The following is a 25,431-nucleotide window of genomic DNA, read 5'->3' on the forward strand; positions in this document are numbered from 1 at the left end:
AACTGCACCTATATCCACCAAAAGGAAGATATAGATAGCCAGATGAATGATCTACCATCTACCTGCCACACAGTATATAGGGGGCTGTTTGCTTGTTATTGGGATGGTGGAGGCCTCTGTTTGTTATTGGGATGGTGGAGGCCTGTATTTCCCCCTTTATTTCAGTAGCAGCTGCAGGAGATATTCACACCAAGGGACAACAGAACACCCAGGAGCGTGACGCCCTCCTCTTGGTGCTATCTCTGTGATTGTGCTCTTCTTTTGATGACCTCAAAGCCCCACTGTAAAGCCAAGTGTCATCACCTACTGTGGTAAATCAGAGTTTTCCTTAAGGCATGGTGGTGGTTCCCCTATGGCTATGGAGCACTTGAATGATAGTAAATGTAGTAAATGCCCGGGCTGGGCTAATCATTTGGAAATTATGCTTTGCCCTGAGGTGGGTTTGAGGGCAAGTTGCTCAATCTAGGCTCTGGCTGGCTGGTGGGAAGCAGGAGAATGAAATGGAGGAAGAGAATGATTGGAGAAGGTGGAGGAAGAGGAGGAGTGCGATTTCATCAGATACTACTTACTGAAAGCCTTGCACACTTAAGTGCACATATTTCGGTGTGTATCTTTCATGACCGTGGCAATCACATTCAGCTCATGGTGTCCACATCAATGATCATTCATTCGCCCCCACTTGGAGCAAAAAGGCAGACCTATGTACGGGGCACCTGTCTGTCTGTCACTAGGGCCCACTTAGCAGCGTGACCCCAGGGGATCTAACACCTGGCCTGGAGACTTACTGGGTGCAGATCATGTTATTAAATCTTCCCTCGAGAGGCGGCAGAAATGATAGCTAGGCAGACTCTACTCTCACTCAGCAATTAGACAGAGGAAGAAAGTTTCTGGCTTCACACCGTTTCGGTGTGCATCAGTTGCATCAGTTCATTTGGTTGTAAGACCTATGTGGTTCAGGGATTCAAAATAATTAAGTATTGCACACAGCTTGCTTACAAAGTTTCAGCGTGTGAGTGAGTGCATCCCTTTTCAAGTGCCGATAGCTGAGAGAACCACGACAAGGATTAATGATGTCATCTAGAAGACTCTCAGCTATAGCAAGTACACATTGCTTTGGGGTTGCCATCTGTGTGGGTCCTTTAGTAATGAAAAGTCTTATAACTGATCTGTCATTTAAGTTCTGCCATTGGTTCAATTGAAGTGCATGCTATTACTTGTCGGAGAAAACAAACATCCATATGAACAAAGAAGCAGTGTTGAGAGTACCCACTGTGAATAATGGTTGTACTTCAATTTTATTGTTTGAAAAATCACTACCAAGTAAAAAATAAATTACTTCCTTGATTGAAACGTGTTCTGATGAGAGACGCTACAGTGGCCTGTTCCACATAGTTAGTCTCTGGAGCTCTGCAAGGTGAATAGACCACAGGCCTAACAACTCATCACAATACTGTAGGCTGAACGCTCCCGTTCTGGAGACCATATTCCGAGACACTTGCAATAAAACAAACATACATTAAAAAAAGAAATATATTTTTCACATATTTAACTAATAATCTTGTTATATTACATGTTTAGCACCTTCTCAAACACCCTTTAAAGACATACATGTATCGTAAAAATACAAAGAGCAAAATGTTTGTACCGTAACACTGCAATGGGGGTATTAGTTGGGCTATATGGCTGATAGCTTGAATGACCCTGTCAAGATATGAAAGCATATATTTATGTTGATATGTTGTTTCCAATGGCTGGGTACAAAATAGCATTATAAATTGATATGGAATGATTATATGATAAACAAACACATGCAAATATTACAATATGGGACATTTCATCAAAATAAATAATAATTGTCAAGTTTTGAACAGCTGGAGAATAACTGGTCATATTGAGTATATTTATAATGTTAGTTGGATAGTTATCAATATAGGTAGTTATATTCTCTACTAATATCACCAAGTAGTAGATCGTTAATATTCAATTATATTTTCAAAATGTTCAAATAGCACTTGCTATCCACTCTTGAGTAATATCCTAGCAATACAAGCTACCATTGAACTAAAATATTACTACTATAATATACTAAACTATAATATACTACACTACACTGTAGGCCTATGTTTTTCCAGTATTTACTAAGATCATAAACAAGCACTTGAAGTAAACCGTGACCAGGAAATTGATCAATTGCATGAAATTAGATTAATGAATCACAGAGGTGGTATGCTGAAAACGAAAAGAAAACAACAATACAATTGTATCTCTTGAAGTAACCGATTTACACACACAAAAATCGGACCACACTAGAACCAACAGTACACACACCCTATCTACACCACCAACCACAACACTTCCAGAGAGAAGAGAAGGAGAAGAAGATGGTCCCTCCCACTCTCTCCTCCAACCTCCTCCACCCTTCCCCTCCCATATGTCCCTTTGACATTGACATCAGGCACTTAATGATAGTCCTTAGAACCCCCTTTGGATATTTCTCCCTTTAACTGAACAGTCCCTACTCCTCAGTCGTGTGTCCCCGACTTCCGCAAGGCTCTCCTGAGCCTACCCTTCCTCATGGGTCCAACCATCTTCCTCTCCTCCGGCCCCTCTTCCTCTTTCTTCTCCTCCTCCTCTTCAGCCAGGCTCCTGGAGGAGCGGTGGATCCCGGGGGACCTCAGCACCTCGTCGCCCTGGGTCAGGGCAGGGTCCTCGGGCGCGACTGGTCGGGGCGCCGGGTAGTTGGGCTGATAGTACTCAGAGGGGTAGCCCCCCACGTCGTACCTATAGGGGTCCTCCTCCTCCGGCTCGTCATAGTTCTGGTAGACGTTGGGGGGCAATTGGACTAAGGGAAGATTGCGGCGGTCAGATGGGTCACCACCCTCTTTAGCCATCACGGCCACCCCCAAAGCGTGCATGTGTTTGTTTGTTTTTGATTGGGTTAGCGGGAAAGGGACAGGACAGGAAGGAGGCAGAGACACACAGGAGGAACAGTGTTAGCGACGACATCAAAGCGTCCAGAAGAGTTAAAGAGGGGTAGGGAGGAGCTACACTGACAGGGACAGGAGGTCTAAGTGGGTCTCTTATTAAATATATGAGACAGCTCAACTGAATAACGCATCAAATGACAATCAGTATTAGTCAACCATTGGTTCCTTATGGAATATAAAAACGGTACACATTCCCTGCAGAAGCATAGAGAAGCCTTGGATAAAATATATATTAGTTTATATGCGGTGAGCTAAAAAAAATGCATTTATGGCTAAATTAGTTTTTGACTCAGGCTCAGGTAGAATGTGTTTCTACAAAGAGAGGAACTTGGAACAGCTTTATAGGAAACAAGGCAGTAGTCGTTGCTGACAGGGATATAGCGAGGGTGTATGGCCAAGGGACAAGCCTGTCTACCCTAACACCTCCACTACAACCCTTTTGAATGCTGCTCACTACCCATACTGTTGTTGGACTTGAGTAAGAGAAAGTAGCGAGAGAGAGGGATGACAGAAGGAGAGAGAGGGAGACAAACATACCACAGGTCAGACAGACGAGACAAAATCATAAAGTCACCATGCTGGTATTACTCACACCGTGGAGTGCATGGAGAACAGCGCAGGCCTATCTAGCCATACAGTGTGCTCACCCTATTGCCTTTTCCTCGGAGAAAATGGCCGATAGAGACAGACATCATTGATGGTCTGGGTGTCCATGCACACATGCATTTACAGTTTGGGCGCTATAGATTGTATCCACACTCACAATAACCATGATATTAGATGATGAACCATTGTTGAATATATCATGATCACATGACTGTAAAGATGCAGAATTTTCTTTTTGAAACTTGGTACAATGTGGTCAAACTTGATGCAATAGTGTGGTCTGTACATGCAAATACTGAAATATGACTTATCGTGATAAGACTTTGAGAGTTTATAGATATTTTGTCGGAATAACTATATTGTACATAAATGCATGTCACAAGCATTCACAAATATCTATAGGGTCTATAGAAGTTTAAACAAGCAAGCTTGTTTAATTCAATTCCACAAGCTAAGATACTGGGATACTGAAATGGCAGCATTTAAAAAATATTCTCAGATACCATTACATGAATTCACCACATTGTAAGTCATTGTTTCCAAGCTGAATTCTGCACCTTGGCTGCATTTTGTATTTCAAGGCTTAAATGACAACAGGAACTAATGGATTCATAAATAAACCATATGCTCACAGCCATCTTACTGTAAACCATCAGATAATAGAATGGGCTCATTATTTTCCTGAGCTGTCGTAAACAGAGAATAAAGAGCTACCACTCATTTATTTTAATGAGGTTCAGTCCTGAGGTTAATCAAGTGGGTCTCAATACATTAGAATTCAAAGTCTATTAAGAATAAAGTAAATCAGAAAACAAATGCCAATTTCTTAAATATATCTCAGTATGGGCAACCAAACTAAACTTGGCTAACTGGTAAGTTAGTCATACTATAGTGTAGACGTTTCTGAGAACTTTCTTTTCAAGATAGGTCAGATAAGTAATGTTGTCTTAGCTTCACCTTGAAATACTGTGTGGATAAGGGTGTGATTCGGGTCAACCCCCTGGCGGATTTAACCCAATGAGACCTCTTTGCTCAGGTCTCCCTTTCAAAGAGCTTTTATTGGATTAAATGAGTTGATGATTGATTGTCAGGGTATAATACAATACGTCAGATATTCAGACATGAAAAAAAGGCCAGATTCAGTCCTAACCCTATGACCTACTCTCTGATTACAAACCCATTCTCAGAGAGTGCATTCTCAGGTAAGGGTTATCTACACAACAACCTGATGGGAATGCCAATGGAGTCCTCTATGGCTAAACAATTAGATCTAATGTGTGCTTACAGTGGTAGGGGAGGATTCGTGTCATAATTACCTCCTACGTTGTAGCCCACGCAAGAGTTCTGGTCACAGTATCCAGGAGGCCCAGCCGACCCCACTGGTCCAGGGATACCCGGCCGCCCAGGGGTTCCAGGGTTCCCCGGCCGACCAGACGGACCCTGGCTACCTGTCCGCCCCTGACCCGTTGGTCCTGGAGGAGAAAGAAAAGGGGTGAGGAGAGGGCGGAGAAAGGGGAGAGTGTGTTTTGATAAAACAAATACATTTTTCAATGAACAATTAAGGTTTTAACTTTGAGCTAAGTTAAATCATTATGTGAAACGTTATGGCAAACCAATGAAACATGGCATTATTATTGTCTTCATTGTGACTAAGAACACTGCATATTGAGGTAGAATTCATGAAGTTAAAGGGATAGTTCACCCAAATTACAAAATTACACACTGGTTTCCTTACCCTGTAAGCAGTCTATGGACAAGTTATGACAGCAATCCATGCTTTGGTTTAGTTTCCCTGGCACTGTTTCCACATGCTAACATTTTAGCATTTGTGGCGCAAATCCCATTCAAGTCATGGGACCGATATAAGCATTTTTCTCGCATCATGTCCAAGTCATCCGAAAGTATCTACAATTTATTGTAAAGCTCAACAAAGTCACTTATAGATGTTTTGAACATAATGTGCGAAAAATGCTAATATCGGTCCAATGACTTGAATTCAATTTGTGCCAAAAAATGATAAAACATTAGCATGTGGAAACAGTACCAAGGAAACTAAACCAAAGCATGGATTGCTGTCATACCTTACCCATAGACATCTTACAGGGTAAGGAAACCAATGCTATTATCACTGAGCTGTCTCCATCAGGAAATGCAGCGGCTATGAATATCATTTTTTAAATATCCTTGGAGGCGCTCATCTCGCGTATGCCAGATTCCAAAGAGCTCTGAGTTCTCTCCTGTAGACCAACATGGCAACCGCTCCAGGAGTTCAATCAACACACTGCGTCAGCTAGACTACAATCAATACAGGAGTCAATAGCTATGCCCCTAATAATGTTTGATTAAACCAGTAGGAGCAGCTTAATGAAAAACAACAAACAAAAGTAAATTAAATGCAACTCGGGCTACCCTCTCCGTGTCATATTCTCCCCTTGAATCAAGAGGGAGACCCTTAATCAAAAACAGATCGGATGACTTCCCATTTTCTAATCCACCCGCTTAACAGATTTTGATTTCCTCTGCAGAGGCTCGGTGGCAAAGGAAGTCTCTGGAGGGAAATTGAAGTTGGAAATTTGCAGTTTATTGTTTTTTTGGGGGTGTTTTTCAGCAGGCATTGTTTCGGTTACCTGGGGGTCCTATGGGGCCTCTGGGACCCTGGACTCCTACACCTGGGCTTCCCTTGTCGCCCTTCTCTCCTGACAAACCTGGACAGACAAAGGCAGAGGGGACACACACTTTGACAAAATGCAGAGAAGTGGGCATGCTTGTCTCCTTTCCATATTATATCACCTTCAGCACTACAAGTGTCATGTCCAATATTGTAGATCTAGCCTAATGTGTAATCCTTTTTTTCTGAATATATTAGTGATGTTTTCTTACATTACCTGGCAGTATCATTTACTGTAATATCTTCTCTCACAAGCTTATGGCATAGGCTACATGACTAGATCTTTACCTGATAGCTTGAGTTAAATCTGAGTCTTCTCTATACAGTACCTCTGGCTCCTGGTTGTCCATTCTCTCCATTGGACCCGGGAAACCCTGGTCTGCCCGCGGGCCCCTGCTCTCCCTGTGGTCCTGGGCCGCCCTGCCGCCCGGGCTCTCCTGGGGGTCCAGGAACGGTGCGGATGGAAACGGGTGCACTGGGGATGTGGTTGAGGATGGAGTTGTAGCGAGCCATGTGACCTGTGGGAGAGACGTCAGACTGAGGTCAGTGGCACATTAATGGATGCCAATGGCAAAATACATTTACACCTTCATAGACAACACTCATATTTTCATACTTTACACCCCTTCCATACAATACACTTACACTCAAAATACACAAGACCTGTGCAACCCCACATCCATACACACAAACCCACACAGGAAGAGGGTCAGATGCAGGATAAAAAAAGACTCACTCTGTATCAGCTGCTCACAGACCTGCCGGGCGATTGCTTGGACCGATGCCTGGGATTGCAGGTCACCCTGGAGGCAAAAACACATGGTGACACCATGGCTACAGATAACACTGTGTGTGTTTGATGTGTCCAACCTGTTTCATCGATCCCACAGGTAACATTTCCTCCACCATTACTTGGGTAGAAAGCCTGCCAGCTGTGAATTTGGCATCAACTCTTTCGATTGGAAAACATGGCTGTTGTTGACAAGCCTAGATGTTGCTTTTTAGCCTTGTCTAAAAACCTTAGCCATTCACTGTTCGCTGTTATGTGCGACACCAATCCATAAAGTACTTAACACTAGAAAGATTGCTCTTTAAAATACAACTGCTGTAAAGTAGAAACCCATTTCTACAGCTGAGTAACACAGCTCTAAAGCTTATAAAGTATGCATGAATAGGTCTTCTACAAAATGTGTTCTGGGTGCAGTATACCATGTGATATTCCTCTTCAGAAAACTTGTTGTAATGGTAATTGTATACTGTCAGGCTCTCAGAGAACACCAATACCCCCAAGCTGAGGAGCAGCAATTACTTGAAAGGAGGGCATTACTTATCTTGAACATTGACGTTAAGAACTCAGGGGGCATACAAACACTTACTCCACAGAATTACACTACATGACCAAAAGTATGTGGACACCTGCTTGTCGAACATCTCATTCCAAAATCATGGGCATTAATATGGAGTTGGTCCCCACTTTGCTGCTATAACAGCCTCCACTCTTCTAGGAAGGCTTTCCACTAGATGTTGGAACATTGCTGCAGGGACTTGCTTCCATTCAGCCACAAGAGCATTAGTGAGGTCAGGCACTGATGTTGGGCGATTAGGCCTGGCTCGCAGTCGGTGTTCCAATTCATCTCAAAGGTGTTCGATGGGGTTGAGGTCAGGGCTCTGTGCAGGCCAGTCAAGTTCTTCCAAACCGATCTCGACAAACCATTTCTGTATGGACCTCGCTTTGCGCACAACTGTTGCCACAAAGTTGGAAGCACAGAATCGTCTAGGATGTCATTGTATGCTGTAGCGTTAAGATTTCCCTTCACTGGAACTAAGGGGCCTAGCCCGAACCATGAAAACAGCCCCAGACCATTATTCCTCCTCCACCAAACTTTACAGTTGGCACTATGCATTCGGGCAGGTACCAGATTCGTCCGTTGGACTGCCAGATGGTGAAGCATGATTCATCACTCCAGAGAACGTGTTTCCACTGCTCCAGAGTCTAATGGCGCGCAAGCTTTACACCAATCCAGCCGACGCTTGGCATTGCGCATGGTGACCTTAGGCTTATGTGCGGCTGCTCGGCCATGGAAACCCATTTCATGAAGCTCCTGACGAACAGTTATTGTGATGACATTGCTTCCAGAGGCAGTTTCGAACTCAGTAGTGAGTGTTGCAACAGAGGACAGACGATTTTTACACACTATGCGCTTCAGCACTTGGCGGTCCCGTTCTGTGAGCTTGTGTGGCCTACCACTTCGCGGCTGAGCCGTTGTTGCTGCTAGACGTTTCCACTTCACAATAACAGCACTTACAGTTGACCGGGGCAGCTCTAGCAGTCAGCTCTAGCAAGGCAGAAATTTGATGAACTGAATTGTTGGAAAGGTGGCATCCTATGAAGGTGCCATGTTGAAAGTCACTGAGGTCTTCAGTAAGGCCATTCTACTGCCAATGTTTGTCTATGGAGACTGCATGGCTGTGTGCTCGATTTTATACACCTATCAGCAACGGGTGTGGCTGAAATAGCCGAATCCACTAATTTGAAGGGGTGTCCACATACATTTGTAAATATATTGTACTGTTTATTATACAGAACAACATAAGTATCATACACTATTTCAATTCAATTTTATACATGCTTTATTGGCATGAATGGGTGGTTGTCACTAATGCCAAAGCAATGTATATGAAGTATTACATAAATGAACAATCTGTTTGTTATCTCTAGGACTTACTCTTTCTCCCTTCTCTCCTTTGTTTCCGGCGGGACCCTGCAACAGAACAAGAGGCAGAATGACAATGGACAGAAAACAATGAAGTACATTTACTGTACACATTTTGAGTTGTACATTTATTTTTCCTTTCAAGAAGTTGCATCAAGAAGTAGACATTTCTCCCAGAGAAGTAAAAACTATTTGGAAAGGTTAACAGAATTACAGCAGACATTGATAGACAATCTGGATGACAGGTATAAAACAACTCTTCTCAGGAAAAAGCCCTGCACTTGAATGAACAGAAGCTACCTTCAGAAAGCTAGAAGCTACCTTCAGAAAGCTAGAAGCTACCTTCAGAAAGCTAGAAGCTACCTTCAGAAAGCTAGCGTCATTATTTTAACCCTGGCATAACCATTTATCTGCAAAGGTCATATAATGACAAATAATAACTATGCAGTACCAGTAATTACATAGTGGGCAAGACTGTGTAATTACTATGTAATTACTGCCAACCTTCTCTGGCTCTCAGCCAGAGAAGGTTAGCATTTTGACGTCTGGCGGCACACCAATTAAAAAGGTGTCATCCTACAAATACCTTGATCTTTGGTTCTTGTAGATAATAATTGTGAGGAAGCTTAAACTGAAATTGGGTTTTTATTCTTGTAACAAGGCTTGCTTCCCGTTTGAGGCTATAAAGAAGCTTGTTCAAGCCACTTTTCTTTCTGTAATTGATTATGGTGACATATTGTATATGCATGCAGCCTCTTCTGTGTTAAAGAGACTGGACTCTGTTTATCATGCATCTTTGCGTTATGTTACAAATGCCAAGTCGCTCACCCACCAGTGCACCTTGTATCAAATGGAGGGCTGGACCTTGCTTTACATACGCAGACAGCTACATTTGTATTCGTTCATCTACAAAGCCCTTCTGGATAGCCTGCTCTCCTTCACTATCACCACTAGCCATTCCCAGACGCGGTCTACTAGATGGTTGCAACTAAAAGTCCCCAGGGCTGTTACAGAGTTAAGCAAGACTGCCATTTCCTATTGTGCACCTGATGCATGGAACAGTCTGCAAAATACGCTTTAAAACTCTGGCCCAAAACTCTGTTGAGGAGTGTAAATGTTTCCTCCAGGCCGGATCAGCACTTAATGACGTGTTGTTGTTCTGTTTGTATTGTATGTTTAAATGTTGTATTGACCGCTGCTGCTTTGTTGGCCAGGTCTCCCTGGCAAAATAGACAATGTGTCTCAATGGGTTTCTTCCTGGTTAAATAAAGGTGAAATAAATAAAAATAAAAATATATTAGTGCCTTGCAAGGCCACCAATGTAGCTTGAATTGCATATTGCATATTGTCATGACATTGTAAGGCAATTTGTTAAAGATTTACATAAACCGCCACAATGTATTCTGTTCCATATTCAAGATAGTGTTAGGTTAACCTCAGATTCTCTAATGAAAAGAGAGCCCATTCAGTGTCACAAGTCTGTTTTCTGGCAACAATGTTGAAATATACAACGGCAACATACAGGCACCTGCCAAAATAATGGAAACACCAACATAAAGCGTTGGGCCACCATGAGCCGCCAGAACATACAGTATGTATAGATTCTACAAGCATAGATTCTACATGTGTCTGGAATAGTGGTGTGGGTCAGCTGTTTGTTCGCCCGCACCCACCCGCAATTGCTAATAACCATCCGCAACCGCCCGCCTTTATGTGACAAAGTGAAAATTTGAGGCCCGCACCCAACCCTAACCCGCAAATATAGAAAATAGGCTACAGTCAATGACGGAGGAAAGATTTTTTGACAGGGGGTGCAGGATTTCTTTGTTGTTGCGTGATTTAGATATGTTTCTGCTTATAATTTCCGACATTTTGGTAGGCTATTTGTTAGTCAACTTGTCTATAATTAGATACATGTAGCTTCTCTTTTGTCATAATATGTTTCCCTAGAAGACTAAATAAACCCTTGCTCAATAGAATAATGTAATAGATCGATAGAATGAATGCTTCAATCTAGTTGACATTGGTAAAGTTCTCTGTCATCTTTCGCGAAGCAAAGACGTTTAGGGACTGGGGAGAAAATACAATAACTGTGCAAAATGTGATTTTCTGTGTCGGCTATTTGGTATGCGTACAGTTAAGCCCTGAAGCTTAGGCTTATGCACTAATAGCATATAGCCTAAAATAATTAAAGAAAAACCTCAATGTAGCCTATATAAATTGCACAAGAATTATACATTTATTCATTTTTTAAGGTATTGTTTCTCTTTATTCAACTCTTTATAGAATGAAGTTGGTGGACTTTGAAGCCTGGCGAACATAACATACAGTACATCTTTGACATACCTTCTCCTTACAATGTTAGATTTTCTAGATGTAGAACTAGATGTATATATAGTTCCTTAAATTATTTCCCTGTCTCCGAATATCCCCTTTGAACTGTCACCCTCTCTCCCAGATCTCTATACATACATAGAAATACAACATATTCCTGACCATGTGACCTGCCCTAGAATAATGCTTGGCGCTTGTTATAGTTTGTAACTTCATTGGTCAAGTCATAAAGTCAAGAAGAACTCTGGGTCCTAATTATGATAGATACACTGTACTCTAGGACTATGTACAATATATTTATATATGGCTTTGCTGTCTCCCAAAACCTCCCTCCCTAATCCTAGACACAGCAGGCAAAACCGTTTGAAATGACATCATGCTGACGTATCTGGTTGTAATGATGTCATTTCAATCAGTTCCGCTTGCTGGGTATTTCCTCAGCTAGAGGGTCAGCTCCATTAGTAGTAACATGCATGGACATAGAGGTCAGATGACTCACAGGAGGTCCTTGGTCTCCCAGTGACCCTGGAGGTCCACTTGACCCTGGTGACCCGGGAGCTCCTGGAGTGCCCTATGGGTGAAGGAGGAGAAAAACACAAACAAACAAATTGTCATGTCACTGATTAAGCAATCACTCAAAGCAGGGGCGCAACTTTCACTGGGGACATGTCCCCCCCACATTCTGACATTTTTGTCCCCCCCAGTTTTATACATTTACATTACATTTACATTTTAGTCATTTAGCAGATGCTCTTATCCAGAGCGACTTAGTGCATACATTATTATCATTATTATTTATCATTGTAATGTGAAACAAAACAAGGCAACGGTGTGCTTTAGGACCATGTGGACGCCTCCGAGCAGTCGGGTAGGCTGTTTGGAGTGTTTATCCGACTGGATTTAGGACCGCGCTGACACCGCAGAGCGGGCTGACAGGCTGTGTGAAGGCAAAGCTTCTGGAAGGCTGGCTGGACCAACCAGCACGGGAGAGTTGAGCATGGTTCAGTGTGTACACGTTGCACTCTTTAAAAGAGTGTTCAGGAATCAATGGCGCCGGAGGAGATGGCTGCCGTTTTATGGGCTCCTAACCAATTGCACTATTGTGTGTGTTTTTTTGCGTTATTTGTAACTTATTTTGTACATAATGTTTCTGCCACCGTCTCGTATGAACGAAAAGAGCTTCTGGATATCAGGACAGCGATTACTCACCTCGTACTGGACAAAGATTTTTTATTTAATGAGTCGGACGCGAAGGATTTACTTCAGACACCCGACAAGGCCCAAATCCCCGTCATTCGCAGGTGAAAGAGTCGGAGATATCTGGGACAGGTCGGGGTGCCTTGTAAGGATCCGACGGCGAGTGCGTAATCTGCCTCTACCATCAGTCCTATTAGTCAACGTACAATCATTGGATAACAAAATAGACAAACTAAGATCACGAATATCCTACCAACGGGACATTAAAAACTGTAATATCTTATGTTTCACAGAGTCGTGGCTGAACGACGACATGGATAACATACGCTGCATCGGCAAGATAGAACAGCGGCCTCCGGTAAGACAAGGGCTGGCGGTCTGTGTATACTTGTAAACAACAGCTGGTGCACGAAATCTAATATTAAGGAAGTCTCTAGGTTTTGCTCGCCTGAGGTAGAGTATCTCATGATAAGCTGTAGACCACACTATTTACCAAGAGAGTTTTCATCTATATTTTATATATAGCACTAAGACCACACTCATCCAGAGGCGGCGCTCCTAGTGGCCGGGGACTTTAATGCAGGGAAACTTAAATCCATTTGACCTAATTTCTACCAGCATGTTAAATGTGCAACCAGAGGGTAAAAAACCTCTAGACCACCTTTATTCCACACACAGAGATGCGTACAAAGCTCTCCCTCGCCCTCCATTTGGCAAATCTGACCATAATTCTATCCTCCTGATTCCTGCTTACAAGCATAAACTAAAGCAGGAAGCACCAGTGACTCGGTCAATAAAGAAGTGGTAAGATGATGCAGATGCTAAGCTACAGGACTGATTTGCTAGCACAGACTGGAATAGGTTCCGGGATTCTTCCGATGGCATTGAGGAGTACACCACATCAGTCACTGGCTTCATCAACAAGTGCATCGATGACGTAGTCCCCACAGTAACCGTACGTACAGCTGAAGTCGTAAGTTTACATACACTAGGGTTGGAGTCATTAAAACTAGTTTTTCAACCACTCCACAAATTTCTTGTTAACAAACTATAGTTTTGGCAAGTCGGTTAGGACATCTACTTTGTGCATGACACAAGTAATTTTTCCAACAATTGTTTACAGACAGATTATTTCACGTACAATTCACTGCATCACAATTCCAGTGGGTCAGAAGTTTACATACACTAAAGTTGACTGTGCCTTTAAACAGCTTGGAAAATTCCAGAAAATTATGTAATGGCTTTAGAAGCTTCTGATAGGCTAATTGACATAATTTGAGTCAATTGGAGGTGTACCTGTGGATGTATTTTAAGGCCTACCTTCAAACTCAGTGCCTCTTTGCTTGACATAATGGGAAAATCAAAAGAAATCAGCCAAGACCTCAGAAAAATAATTGTAGACCTCCACAAGTCTGGTTCATCCTTGGGAGCAATTTCCAAACGCCTGAACGCACCACGTTCATCTGTACAAACAATAGTATGCAAGTATAAACACCATGGGACCACGCAGCCGTCATACCGCTCAGGAAGGAGACGCGTTCTGTCTCCTAGTGATGAACGTACTTTAGTGCGAAAAGTGCAAATCAATCCCAGAACAACAGCAAAGGACCTTGTGAAGATGCTGGAGGAAACAGGTACAAAAGTATCTATATCCACTGTAAAATGAGTCCTATATCGACGTAACCTGAAAGGCCGCTCAGCAAGGAAGAAGCCACTGCTCCAAAACTGCCATAAAAAGCCAGACTACGGTTTGCAACTGCACATTGGGACAAAGATCATACTTTTTGGAGAAATGTCCTCTGGTCTGATGAAACAAAAATAGAACTGTTTGTCCATAATGACCATCGTTATGTTTGGAGGAAAAAGGGGAACGCTTGCAAGCCGAAGAACACCATCCCAACCGTGAAGCACAGGGGTGGCAACATCATGCTGTGGGGGTGCTTTGCTGCAGGAGGGACAGGTGCACTTCACAAAATAGATGGCATCATGAGGAAGGAAAATTATGTGGATATATTGAAGCAACATCTCAAGACATCAGTCAGTACACCACATCACCACATACTTGGTCGCAAATGGGTCTTCCAAATGGACAATGACCCCAAGCATACTTCCAAAGTTGTGGCAAAATGGCTTAAGGACAACAAAGTCAAGGTATTGGAGTGGCCATCACAAAGCCCTCACCTCAATCCTATAGAAAATATGTGGGCAGAACTGAAAAAGCGTGTGCGAGCAAGGAGGCCTACAAACCTGACTCAGTTACACCAGCTCTGTCAGGAGGAATGGGCCAAAATTCACCCAACTTATTGTGGGAAGCTTTTGGAAGGCTACCTGAAATGTTTGACCCAAGTTAAACAATTTAAAGGCAATGATACCAAATAATAATTGAGTGTATGTAAACTTCTGACCCACTGGGAATGTGATTAAATATATAAAAGCTGAAATAAATCATTCTCTCTACTATTATTCTGACATTTCACATTCTTGAAATAAAGTGGTGATCCTAACTGACCTAAGACAGGGAATTTTTACTAGGATTAAATGTCAGGAATTTAGAAAAACTGAGTTTAAATGTATTTGGCTAAGGTGTATGTAAACTTCCGACTTCAACTGTATATAGTATGTGTCACGATCGTCTGAAGGATGAGACCAACGCGCAGCGCGTGTACCGATAAACATGATGACTTTATTTAATTAAAGTGCAACCACGACAAAACAATAAACCACGATCATGAAGTTCCACGGTGCACTCACCGTAACGGAAACAAAAACCCACAAACCCCACAGGAAAACATTCAGAATAAATATGGCTCCCAATCAGAGATAACGAGCCGACAGCTGACACTCGTTACCTCCGATTGGGAGTCATAGACAAACCTAGAAATACAACCAACAGAAAGGCAAACCTAGAAATACAAAACCAAAACAAAAGACACCCTAAATGAAAATAACAACCCTGGCTCAACAATCAGAGTCCCTGGAGCCAGAGTGTTACAGTACCCCCCCCCCTAAAGGTGCGCACTCCGGGCGCACCAGCATACCGTCTAGGGGAGGGTCTGGGTGGGCGTCTGTCCAGGTGGCGGCTCTGGCCCAGGTCGTGGTCCCCACCCCACCATAGTCATTACCCACTTAATATGCCTCCTACACATTACCCCCCCCCCCCAACTACACCCCACTGGGTTAAGGGGCGGCACCGGACTAAGGGGCAGCACCGGACTAAGGACCAGCACCGGGATAAGGGGCAGCACCGGGCTAAGGGGCAGCACCGGGCTAAGGGGCAGCACCGGGCTAAGGGCCAGCACCGGGATAAGGACCAGCACCAGGCTAAGGAACAGTACCTGACTAAGTGGCAGCACCGGACTGAGGGGCAGCTCCGGACTGAATGGCGGATCCTGGCTGGCTGGCTCTGGCGGATCCTGCTGCTCATGGCTGGCTGACGGATCTGGCTGCTCATGGCAGGCGGAAGGCTCTGGCTGATCCTGTCTGGCAGAAGGCTCTGGCTGATCCTGTCTGGCAGAAGGCTCTGGCTGATCCCGTCTGGCAGAAGGCTCTGGCTGATCCTGTCTGGCGGAAGGCTCTGGCTGATCCTGTCTGGCGGAAGGCTCTAGCGGCTCCGGTCTGGCGGACGGCTCTGATGGCTCATGGCAGACGGGCGGCTTAGGCCCCGTTGGGCAGACGGACAGTTCAGGCCCCGTTGGGCAGACGGCAGACTCTGGCCGTCTGAGGCGCACCGTAGGCCTGTTGCGTGGTGCCGGAACTGGAGGTACCGGGCTGAGGACACGCATCACAGGGCTAGTGCGGGGAGAAGCAACAGGGCATGCTGGACCCTGAGAACGCACATAAGGGCTAGTACGGAGAGCCGGAACAGGGCAGACCGGGCTGGCGAAGCGCACCGTATCCATGGTGCGGGGAGCAGGAACAGGCCGGGCTGGGCTGGCGACGCGCACCGTATCCCTGGTGCGGGTGGCCGGAACAGGCCGGGCCGGGCTGGCGAAGCGCACCGTATCCATGGTGCGGGGAGCAGGAACAGGCCGGGCTGGGCTGGCGAAGCGCACCGTATCCATGGTGCGGGGAGCAGGAACAGGCCGGGCTGGGCTGGCGACGCGCACCGTATCCCTGGTGCGAGTGGCCGGAACAGGCCGGGCCGGGCTGGCGAAGCGCACCGTATCCATGGTGCGGGGAGCAGGAACAGGCCGGGCTGGGCTGGCGGCGCACCTTATCCATGGTGCGGGAGCAGGAACAGGCCGGGCTGGGCTGGCGACGCGCACCGTATCCCTGGTGCGAGTGGCCGGAACAGGCCGGGCCGGGCTGGCGTAGCGCACCGTATCCATGGTGCGGGGAGCAGGAACAGGCCGGTCCGTACCGGGAACACACACCACTGGCCTCAACCGAGGATCAGGAACGGGCCGGACCGGACTGGCAACACACGTCAGTCTTTCACGCCGTGCCACAAACACTTCCCTTCCTCTACTCGCCAATGGCTCCCGTATTCCGTTAGCCTTCTCTCCTTTTCTCCCTGTGGCAGCCTCCTGCTGCCCAGCCGCCCAAGCCATGTGCCCCCCCCCAAAAATTACTTGGGGTTGCCTCTCTTCCACGGGCTTCCAGCCTCGCCTTCGCGCTGCCTCCTCGTACCACCTCCTCTCGGCTTTGGCTGCCTCCAGCTCTTCACGAGGGCGGTGATATTCCTCCGGTTGTGCCCAAGGACCCTTTCCAGCCCGAATCTCCTCCCATGTCCAAAAATCCTTAGGAGGCGTCCATAACTCCCTGTGTCCAGACCCTTTGCTCCTGGACGCGCTGCTTGGTCCTTTTTGGTGGGTTTTTCTGTCACGATCGTCTGAAGGATGAGACCAACGCGCAGCGCGTGTACCGATAAACATGATGACTTTATTTAATTAAAGTGCAACACGACAAAACAATAAACCACGATCATGAAGTTCCACGGTGCACTCACCGTAACGGAAACAAAACCCACAAACCCCACAGGAAAACATTCAGAATAAATATGGCTCCCAATCAGAGATAACGAGCCGACAGCTGACACTCGTTACCTCCGATTGGGAGTCATAGACAAACCTAGAAATACAACCAACAGAAAGGCAAACCTAGAAATACAAAACCAAAACAAAAGACACCCTAAATGAAAATAACAACCCTGGCTCAACAATCAGAGTCCCTGGAGCCAGAGTGTTACAGTATGTATAAGCTGGAAGTAGAAGCCTAAGTGTTGTCCATTAGTTTACTCCAATTAGGGGAGGGATGGTAGGGTTAGGGGAAAATAATAAAGGAAAATTTATTTTAAAAAATATAATAATACATTTACAAAAATATATATGGGGGATTGGAAATGATGCAGACAATTACATTGATGGAAGACACAATTTATCTGCAATATTAAATCTGATCTACCCCTAAAAAAAAAATATATATATTTTTTTATAAATCCAAAGTTGTGCCCCTGACTCAAAGGTACAATCTGTAACTTTTGTTTTCCCAGTGGTAACTTGAGGTACCACAAAAACATTTGGCCAAGAAGCAAAACAAAAAAAACTGTCACATTTGCCAAGAAGCACAAACAAGTAACTTACAGGGACAGTACTTTTGACCAGAAAGTAGTTAGTTGCAGGTTGTATTTTACAATTCAAAGTTACAGAATTAATGTATTTTATAATTCAATTCAATTAAATCAAATTCATTCATCAGTCCCTGATGCTCCATCCATACACAATCAGACTTACCATAGTCCCTGGAGGTCCTGTTCGCCCCTGGGGTCCATCTTTACCAGTCAGTCCCTGTGGAAAGGGGTTACATGTCCAAATTAATGCCTATGAGACTGTGCTGCTACGGCAGCTCATATACCATGACTTTATATTCACATAAATCTATTCCTTTTGATTAAACAGACAAACAAGACATTACCCTTGTTCCTGTTTGTCCCTCTCGACCTGGTGACCCAGGAGATCCAGGAATGCCCTGCAACCGTAGAGAGAGAGAGTGTGTGAAAACAGAAAGGCCTGTTAAGGTGTCAGCATGAATACATTTGTATTGACAGGCTCGGTTGGTTGGATCATTATCCTAACTCATTACAGGTAATTAATGTTGTGAGGCCTGAGCTGTTTGTAATACACACTCTCTTGCATGACCTTCACAGCCGTCAAAGCCAAATTCCCCTCACTCAGACACAACAGGTACGGAATGACAATGGCATGGCTCAAAGCCTATTACAAACAAAAGCACACATCTCCCAACCTCTACAGTTATTGACAGGATCCATCTTAATTGGCTGAGCTCAGAGATTGACTATAATGAAAGTTTATTGCATCTTAGACATGAGTCATTACAACAGAGGGGAAATAGCTATTGTTGTTCTGTAAAAACTGCTGTGATGTCTTGTTACAGTCCAGGCAGGCGCTGAACATAACCACAGATCTAGGATTAGATGATCCTATCCGCTAATGCTCAGATTTACCATTAAGGGGATGGGAAGATATCTGACCCTTTATCAGTGGTTAAGACCAACTTCTACCTTCTCCTCTTGCTACCTGTGCAAATCATTTAATGCATTGAGATAAATATGACATCACATAAGCCAAAGGGGAGCAGGAGCCCTTCACACAAAACTCTCTCACCAGAACTCAGAATTACTTGTTCCTATTAGCAGCTATCTTACAGAGATATAAATTCAATATGACATTCAAAGATCTCCCTTTGGTGCAATGGTGTCATTTGTATGTTATTTGAAGATTGAATGCCATTTTGTGATGAGGGAAAGTGTGTCTGAAAGGGCAGGAAGTGAATGGTGATCTTTACCTGTATTCCTGGAGCGCCAGCTGCACCCTTCTCACCTCTCTCTCCTGGACCACCCTGAAGTTAGAAAAAACAACAATAAATATCAAGAGCAAATATCAAGCTTATTTGGAGGCTATTTTAGTTGGGGTCGTCACTATTTGGTCACCATCTGCGTTCTAATTACAAATGCCATTTGTTTCACAAGCTCTTACAGTAGCTGTACCTTAATAACCCTTAATAATCCCTTAGCTGTCACTATAATGCTGAATTAACGACGAATAAATAATGGTCATCGATATAGAACTTGTGTATGTTATACCAGAGAGAATAATGTACCATATGGTGGAGCAAAATTAATTTATTACAGTCTAATGCTTTTGTGGGTGCAAAATGGTTTTGTTACAGTCACTGGTAATTTACCACAGCTGTCCAGTAACCTCGTCATACACCCTACAAAGGATTGATTTGTTATTCATTCCTTATCTCTAAAAGCAATCCAGGTTGAAGTATTATCCTGTCTGTTTAGGCTCTAAAGATCTGATCATTCCCCTATCTTAGACACATCGGCTAGAACCTGCTTTTGTTTGTTTTAATGCTTTAAGGGAGTAGAGCTAATTACCCTTATCTCTTTTGTAAGCTTGCCTCTTTTTGAGGGGTAAGCAGCTCTTTGTGTAGGTGGAGTATATAAAGACTGAGTGACTTGTAAATAATGAAGATCCTCTCCGGGTTCATCCTGAGAGCGTGATCTTCCTTGCAATTGCTTGAATAAACCTCTTATTGCTGATAAATGAGTTCTGCCTGATTCCTTGAACGAGTTTTCCTCAACACATAGGTTGGCTTAAACATTGCCTTAGTAAAGTTAAGACACGTGGGCTTTTCCTTTAATGTTTTACCCGTCCTTCATCAGTCACTGACCTGTCAATACCAATGCAGGTGTAACAGTGTACTTCATATTGTACTGCACTGTTTACAGTCTATTAGGTTATGATACATCCTCCCTCCTTTATGGCTTACGTTTAACAAAAGTCCTTGGGAGAGAAAGAATCGATATCCGAGTATTACAACAGCTTTTACAAGGTAGACTTTATAGCAGGCCTAGGTGAATCTGGTACTGTAGCTATGTTATGTATGTCGGGAAACTAGACTCTTCTAATATGTGCAGTATTAGATGGTGTGAGTGTGTGTATGCGCATGTGTGTGTCTTACCGGGGGGCCCATGATGGTCCGGCCGCTGGGGCCTTGGGGGCCAGGAGGCCCCTGCAGCCCAGGAGTACCAGCGTCCCCAACTGGACCTATCGGCCCCTGTCATAGAGACAGAAGAACACATTGATAAAATTGATTAGAATATAGTTAACAAAGAGATAAAGTGATCTAGTTAAATCCCCTATATTCTACAGCCATTACCACTATGTAGTATCACTGGAACAAACAGAGGAAATATACAATTCATTTTCAATGTATTACAAAGTACAATTTGAAACAACAATAATATACCCATTTGTGAATGTTGAACTGCTAGCTGGTAATATAGTCCTGTAAACATGTTTTAATGACATATAGGACTACAACAGCGGAACTGCAATCTAAGGCTTTCAAAAGTTGACGATATGAATATCAATAGTGTGCTGTGCAAGGTTTCATGGAGGGCGAGCAATATGTTAATATATATTTTATTCCATACAACTGTCTTCATCCTTTATACATCATCTGACCGAGCTCTGGGCGGCTGAGAGGGGGCTTTAGGCTAACTCTGTGATTTAACTGCAAATCAGAGACCCGTGAGGCCACTCTCTGTCTGTCTTGTCGTGAGCCAACCAGTCGCAGGCCATTGACTTTCATTGGGGCATGCTGCGTCTCCGATGAATTTAAAATTCATGAGAGTAGAAAGACAGCATGGGCGCACTGCGAGGACGCCTGCATTACAAGGACCTTCACATGCTCTAATAACACACAATTCAACCACCAGTGCAATTTTCTGGGACCCGTGCAATCCGAGTCGAATAGCATGTGAGAGAGTGAGAAATGAATAAAAGATTAGAACTTTACAGGGGGCATTTTCAGAGAGAGTGGGTTTTCAGCCAAGCCGAGTATAATGGGTCTTTTATGGAAGAGAGGTATCCATCAATGTGGGTATGTGTCTGTCAACCCACTCAGTGCTTGTGGAACTCTAACATATCTTGGTTTCAGTGAGTGTTACAAGTTGCATTGACTTTCATTGGGTTTTTACTAACGTGTGTGTGTGTGTGTGTGTGTGTGTGTGTGTGTACTGTACCACAGCTCCTGGTTCTCCACGGTCCCCTCTCCCTCCTCTGATCCCAGGACCACCCTGTTGATAACACACAAACACACACACACACACTCTCTGTCACACACCATCAACATTTCGTATCATAGACATTAAAGACACACTCTATCAACAAATCCTAAACACACTATCACACACAGGGGGTGTATGTACTGTAGCTATGTATATATCCCTTTCCATCCCCAAATGTCACGCCGTGTTCTGTTCAGCCACTGAATGCAATGAATGAGTTCCTAGTTCAACAACAGCTTTAAGTAACAAATTATGGTGATGAAGGAGAGACGGAGGGTCCTCACAGGGGGTCCAGTGGGGCCGGGGGGACCTTTGCTGTCCTGTGTGCAGGTGCAGGCACGGGGCATGGCAGGACAGTCCTCTTCCTTCCTCTGAGAGATGAGACAAATACCAGACAAATGAGACAAATACCACAATAACATGACTATGCTACTGTATAGAATATAGAAATTGTAGAGGAATATAAATATCTGGGTGTCTTTTTGGACAGTAAGCTTCAGTGGAGTAAATGTACAGACCAGATCTACAAAAAGAGCCAACAGAGACTGTACTTTCTAAAAAAGTTGGGTTCTTTTAATATAGACTGTACTATATTGACTCTGTTTTACAAATCCTTTATTGAGAGTATTTTAACTTTTTGTATTGTTTGTTGGTTTGGCAATGCCACTGTCAGTCAGAGAAACATGCTGAGAAGGATTATTACCACAGCAAGTAAGGTACTTGGAGTCAAACAGACAGGCCTGGATGAGATCTTTAAGGTCAGGGCCCTCCGTAAGGCTCACAAAATCATTTTAGACCCAAGTCACCCCCTGTACCTGGACTTTGAATTACTCCCCTCTGGGCGTAGGTATAGGGCACCCCTCAGCAGGAAAAATAGAACGAGACAATCATTTGTGCCAGGTGTGATATCCCTCTTAAATAGCTCGGGCAAATGTTCCCATTGACCCCGTAAGGCCAGCAGGCTAGTCTTTGTTTTAAATGTTTTAAATGTTTTATTTCTTATTTCTTACTTTTATTGGTGCGTGACTGTTATTGAAAGTTGTATTGTCAATCTTGTTTTGTATTTAACGCCACTTTAAATGTGTACATGACACTGCAACAAAATTTCCCCATGGGGACAATAAAGTAAGTAAGTAAGTAAGTAAGTATGACCACATGACAATACATGGAACACAAAAGGACAATGACCTAATGATTATGATATTGACCAAAGCATAATGATAATGAGGCTAATTATGGAAAAAAGTGGATAATGACCACAAGACAACACAACAACAGGATGACACAATATGACATCTATGACATGATCCTACGACATGCAACTACACATTACAACAAAGGTTAGGGTCATTCCATGTCAGTCAGTAGATTAGATCAGTAGTCAGGCTTGAACTCACCAGACCAGGAAGCTCACAGCACTTGTCTCGGCTGGCCCAGGACGTGCTGCAGACGATGTCAAACGACTGCAGTTGAAACTGAGGACAATAAAAACAGCAAACACACATATTTTTTTATACTGAACAACATGTAAAGTGTTTGTCCAATGTTTCATGAGCTTAAATAAACGATCCCATAAATGTTCCATACACACAAAAAGCTTTGTGCACAAATTTGTTTACATCCCTGTTAGTGAGCATTTCTCCTGTGCCAAGGTAATCCATCCACCTGACAGGTGTGGCATATCAAGAAGCTGATTAAACAGCATGATCATTACACAGGTGCACCTTGTGCTGGGGACAATAAAAGGCCACTTGACACACAACACAATGCCACAGATGTCTCAAGTTTTGAGGGAGTGTGCAATTGGCATATTGACTGCAGGAATGTCCACCAGAGCTGTTGCCAGAAAAATGAATGTTCATTTCTCTACCATAAGCCGCCTCTAACGTCGTTTTAGAGAATTTAGCAGTACGTCCAACCGGCCTCACGCCCGCAGACCACGTGTAACCACGCCAGCTCAGGACCTCCACATCCAGCTTCTTCACCTGCGGAATCGTCTGAGACCAGCCACCCGGACAGCTGATGAAACTGTGGGTTCGCACAACCAAACATTTTTTGCACAAACTGTCAGAAACCGTCTAAGGGAAGCTCATCTGCGTGCTCGTCATCCTCACCAGGGTCTTGACCTGACTTCAGTTTGGCGTCGTAACTGACTTCAGTGGGCAAATGCTCACCTTCGATGGCCACTGGCAGCTGGAGAAGTGTGCTTTCATGGATGAATCCCGGTTTCAACTGTACCGGGCAGACGGCAAACAGCGTGTTTGGTGTCGTGTGGGCGAGCGGTTTGCTGATGTCAACGTTGTGAACAGAGTGCATGTCAACGTTTTTAACAGAGTGCCTCATGGTGGCGGTGGAGTTATGGTATGGACAGGCATAAGCTATGGACAATGAACACAATTGCATTTTATCTATGCCAATTTTAATGCACAGAGATACCGTGACGTGATCCTGAGGCCCATTGTCATGCCATTAATCTGCCGCCATCACCTCATGTTTTAGCATGATAATGCATGGCCCTATGTCGCAAGGATCTGTACACAATTCCTGGAAGCTGAAAATGTCCAAGTTCTTCCATGGCCTGCATACTCACCAGACATGTCACCCATTGAGCATGTTTGGGATACTCTGGATCGACGTGTACGACAGTGTGTTCCAGTTCCTGCCAATATCCAGCAACTTCGCACAGCCATTGAAGAGGAGTGGGACAACATTCCACAGGCCAAAATCAACAGCCTGGTCAACTCTATGCAAAGGAGATGTGTCGCGCTGCATGAGGCAGATGGTGGTCACACCAGATACAGACTGGTTTTCTGATCCACACCCCTACCTTTTTTTAAAGGTATCTGTGACCAACAGATGCATATTTGTATTCCCAGTCATGTGAAACCCATAGATTAGGGCTTAATTTATTTATTTAAATTGACTGATTTCCTTTACTGTAACTCAGTAAAATCTTTGAAATTGTTGCATGTTGCATTTATCTGACTATGGGGCTTACCGGTGCAGAGTTGTCCTTCTTCCCCCGGGAGCGAACCATGCGTCCCAGCACCTCCAGGCCGTCTGTGGTGATGTTGCCCGCCGCGTTGATGGCCTTTTCCCCCACCAGCTTACAGTCGATGACAGCCTTGGCGCTGGTCTTGCTAATAGCCACATGCAGCTACAGGGAATATTAAGAACCAGACCTGGGTTCAAATACTATTTTAAATCTTTCAAATACTTTGAGCATTTGCCAAAGCCTGCCTGGAGTTCCAGTTAGGCAGGGTTTACACTTTTGTGGCTATTCTATTGGTTCCATTGCGCCAGGCAAGCTCAATCCTAAACACAGCTAAATGATCCTAAATTATTTAAAATAGTATTTTAACCCAGGTCTGTTTGGAACAGATGCAGTGGGATTGAAACGTCTTATGTGTGAGTCTCAATATATTTTTTCCAAAAGTCCAGAACACAGACAGCGGTTCAAAGAGACACAGGCTGTAAAATAAGGTCTGCTCTATAATTTCTGACATATTTCTGCGTGAGAATTCCACCAGTCATCTGAAACGAGAGTCAGTTTTGAAGTTGGGTGATTTCAGACGTTTTTGTGACAAATAAAATATTTGCTTTTTTTCTACCTTTGACACATCAAGCTTCTACTGTATGCTTCGTTGGAAATGGGATGTCTCATGGGGAAATATATGGGGGAATTTCAAGACATTAGCAACATCACATACACTACATGACCAAAAGTATGTGGACACCTGCTCGTTGAACATCTCATTCCAAAATCATGGGCATTAATATGGAGTTGGTCCCCCCTCTGCTGCTACCACACCCTCCACTCTTCTG

General features: G+C 44.1%; 1 protein-coding gene across 4 annotated transcripts in view; it reads right to left on the bottom strand.

Moving 5' to 3' along the window:
* Window positions 1–1,251: 1,251 nt before the first annotated feature.
* Window positions 1,252–25,431, bottom strand: part of LOC121586492 (collagen alpha-1(XIV) chain) — a 110,794-nt gene continuing 86,614 nt past the window's right edge. For 2 of the 4 annotated variants that reach the window (XM_041903208.2, XM_041903211.2), the window contains 15 exons: window positions 24,605–24,763; window positions 23,004–23,081; window positions 21,891–21,977; window positions 21,562–21,615; window positions 20,496–20,591; window positions 19,311–19,364; window positions 18,420–18,473; window positions 18,239–18,292; window positions 11,809–11,880; window positions 8,988–9,023; window positions 6,998–7,064; window positions 6,591–6,779; window positions 6,221–6,298; window positions 4,910–5,065; window positions 1,252–2,881 (listed from right to left, as the gene is read on the bottom strand). In XM_041903208.2, the coding sequence (XP_041759142.2) occupies window positions 2,523–2,881; window positions 4,910–5,065; window positions 6,221–6,298; window positions 6,591–6,779; window positions 6,998–7,064; window positions 8,988–9,023; window positions 11,809–11,880; window positions 18,239–18,292; window positions 18,420–18,473; window positions 19,311–19,364; window positions 20,496–20,591; window positions 21,562–21,615; window positions 21,891–21,977; window positions 23,004–23,081; window positions 24,605–24,763 (1,593 nt within the window). In that variant the 3' untranslated portion in view covers window positions 1,252–2,522. The other 2 variants (XM_041903209.2, XM_041903210.2) reach the window with 2 other exon arrangements.

Source organism: Coregonus clupeaformis, chromosome 17 (assembly GCF_020615455.1).
Source record: "Coregonus clupeaformis isolate EN_2021a chromosome 17, ASM2061545v1, whole genome shotgun sequence".
In the NCBI taxonomy this organism is placed as follows: Eukaryota; Metazoa; Chordata; class Actinopteri; order Salmoniformes; family Salmonidae; genus Coregonus; species Coregonus clupeaformis.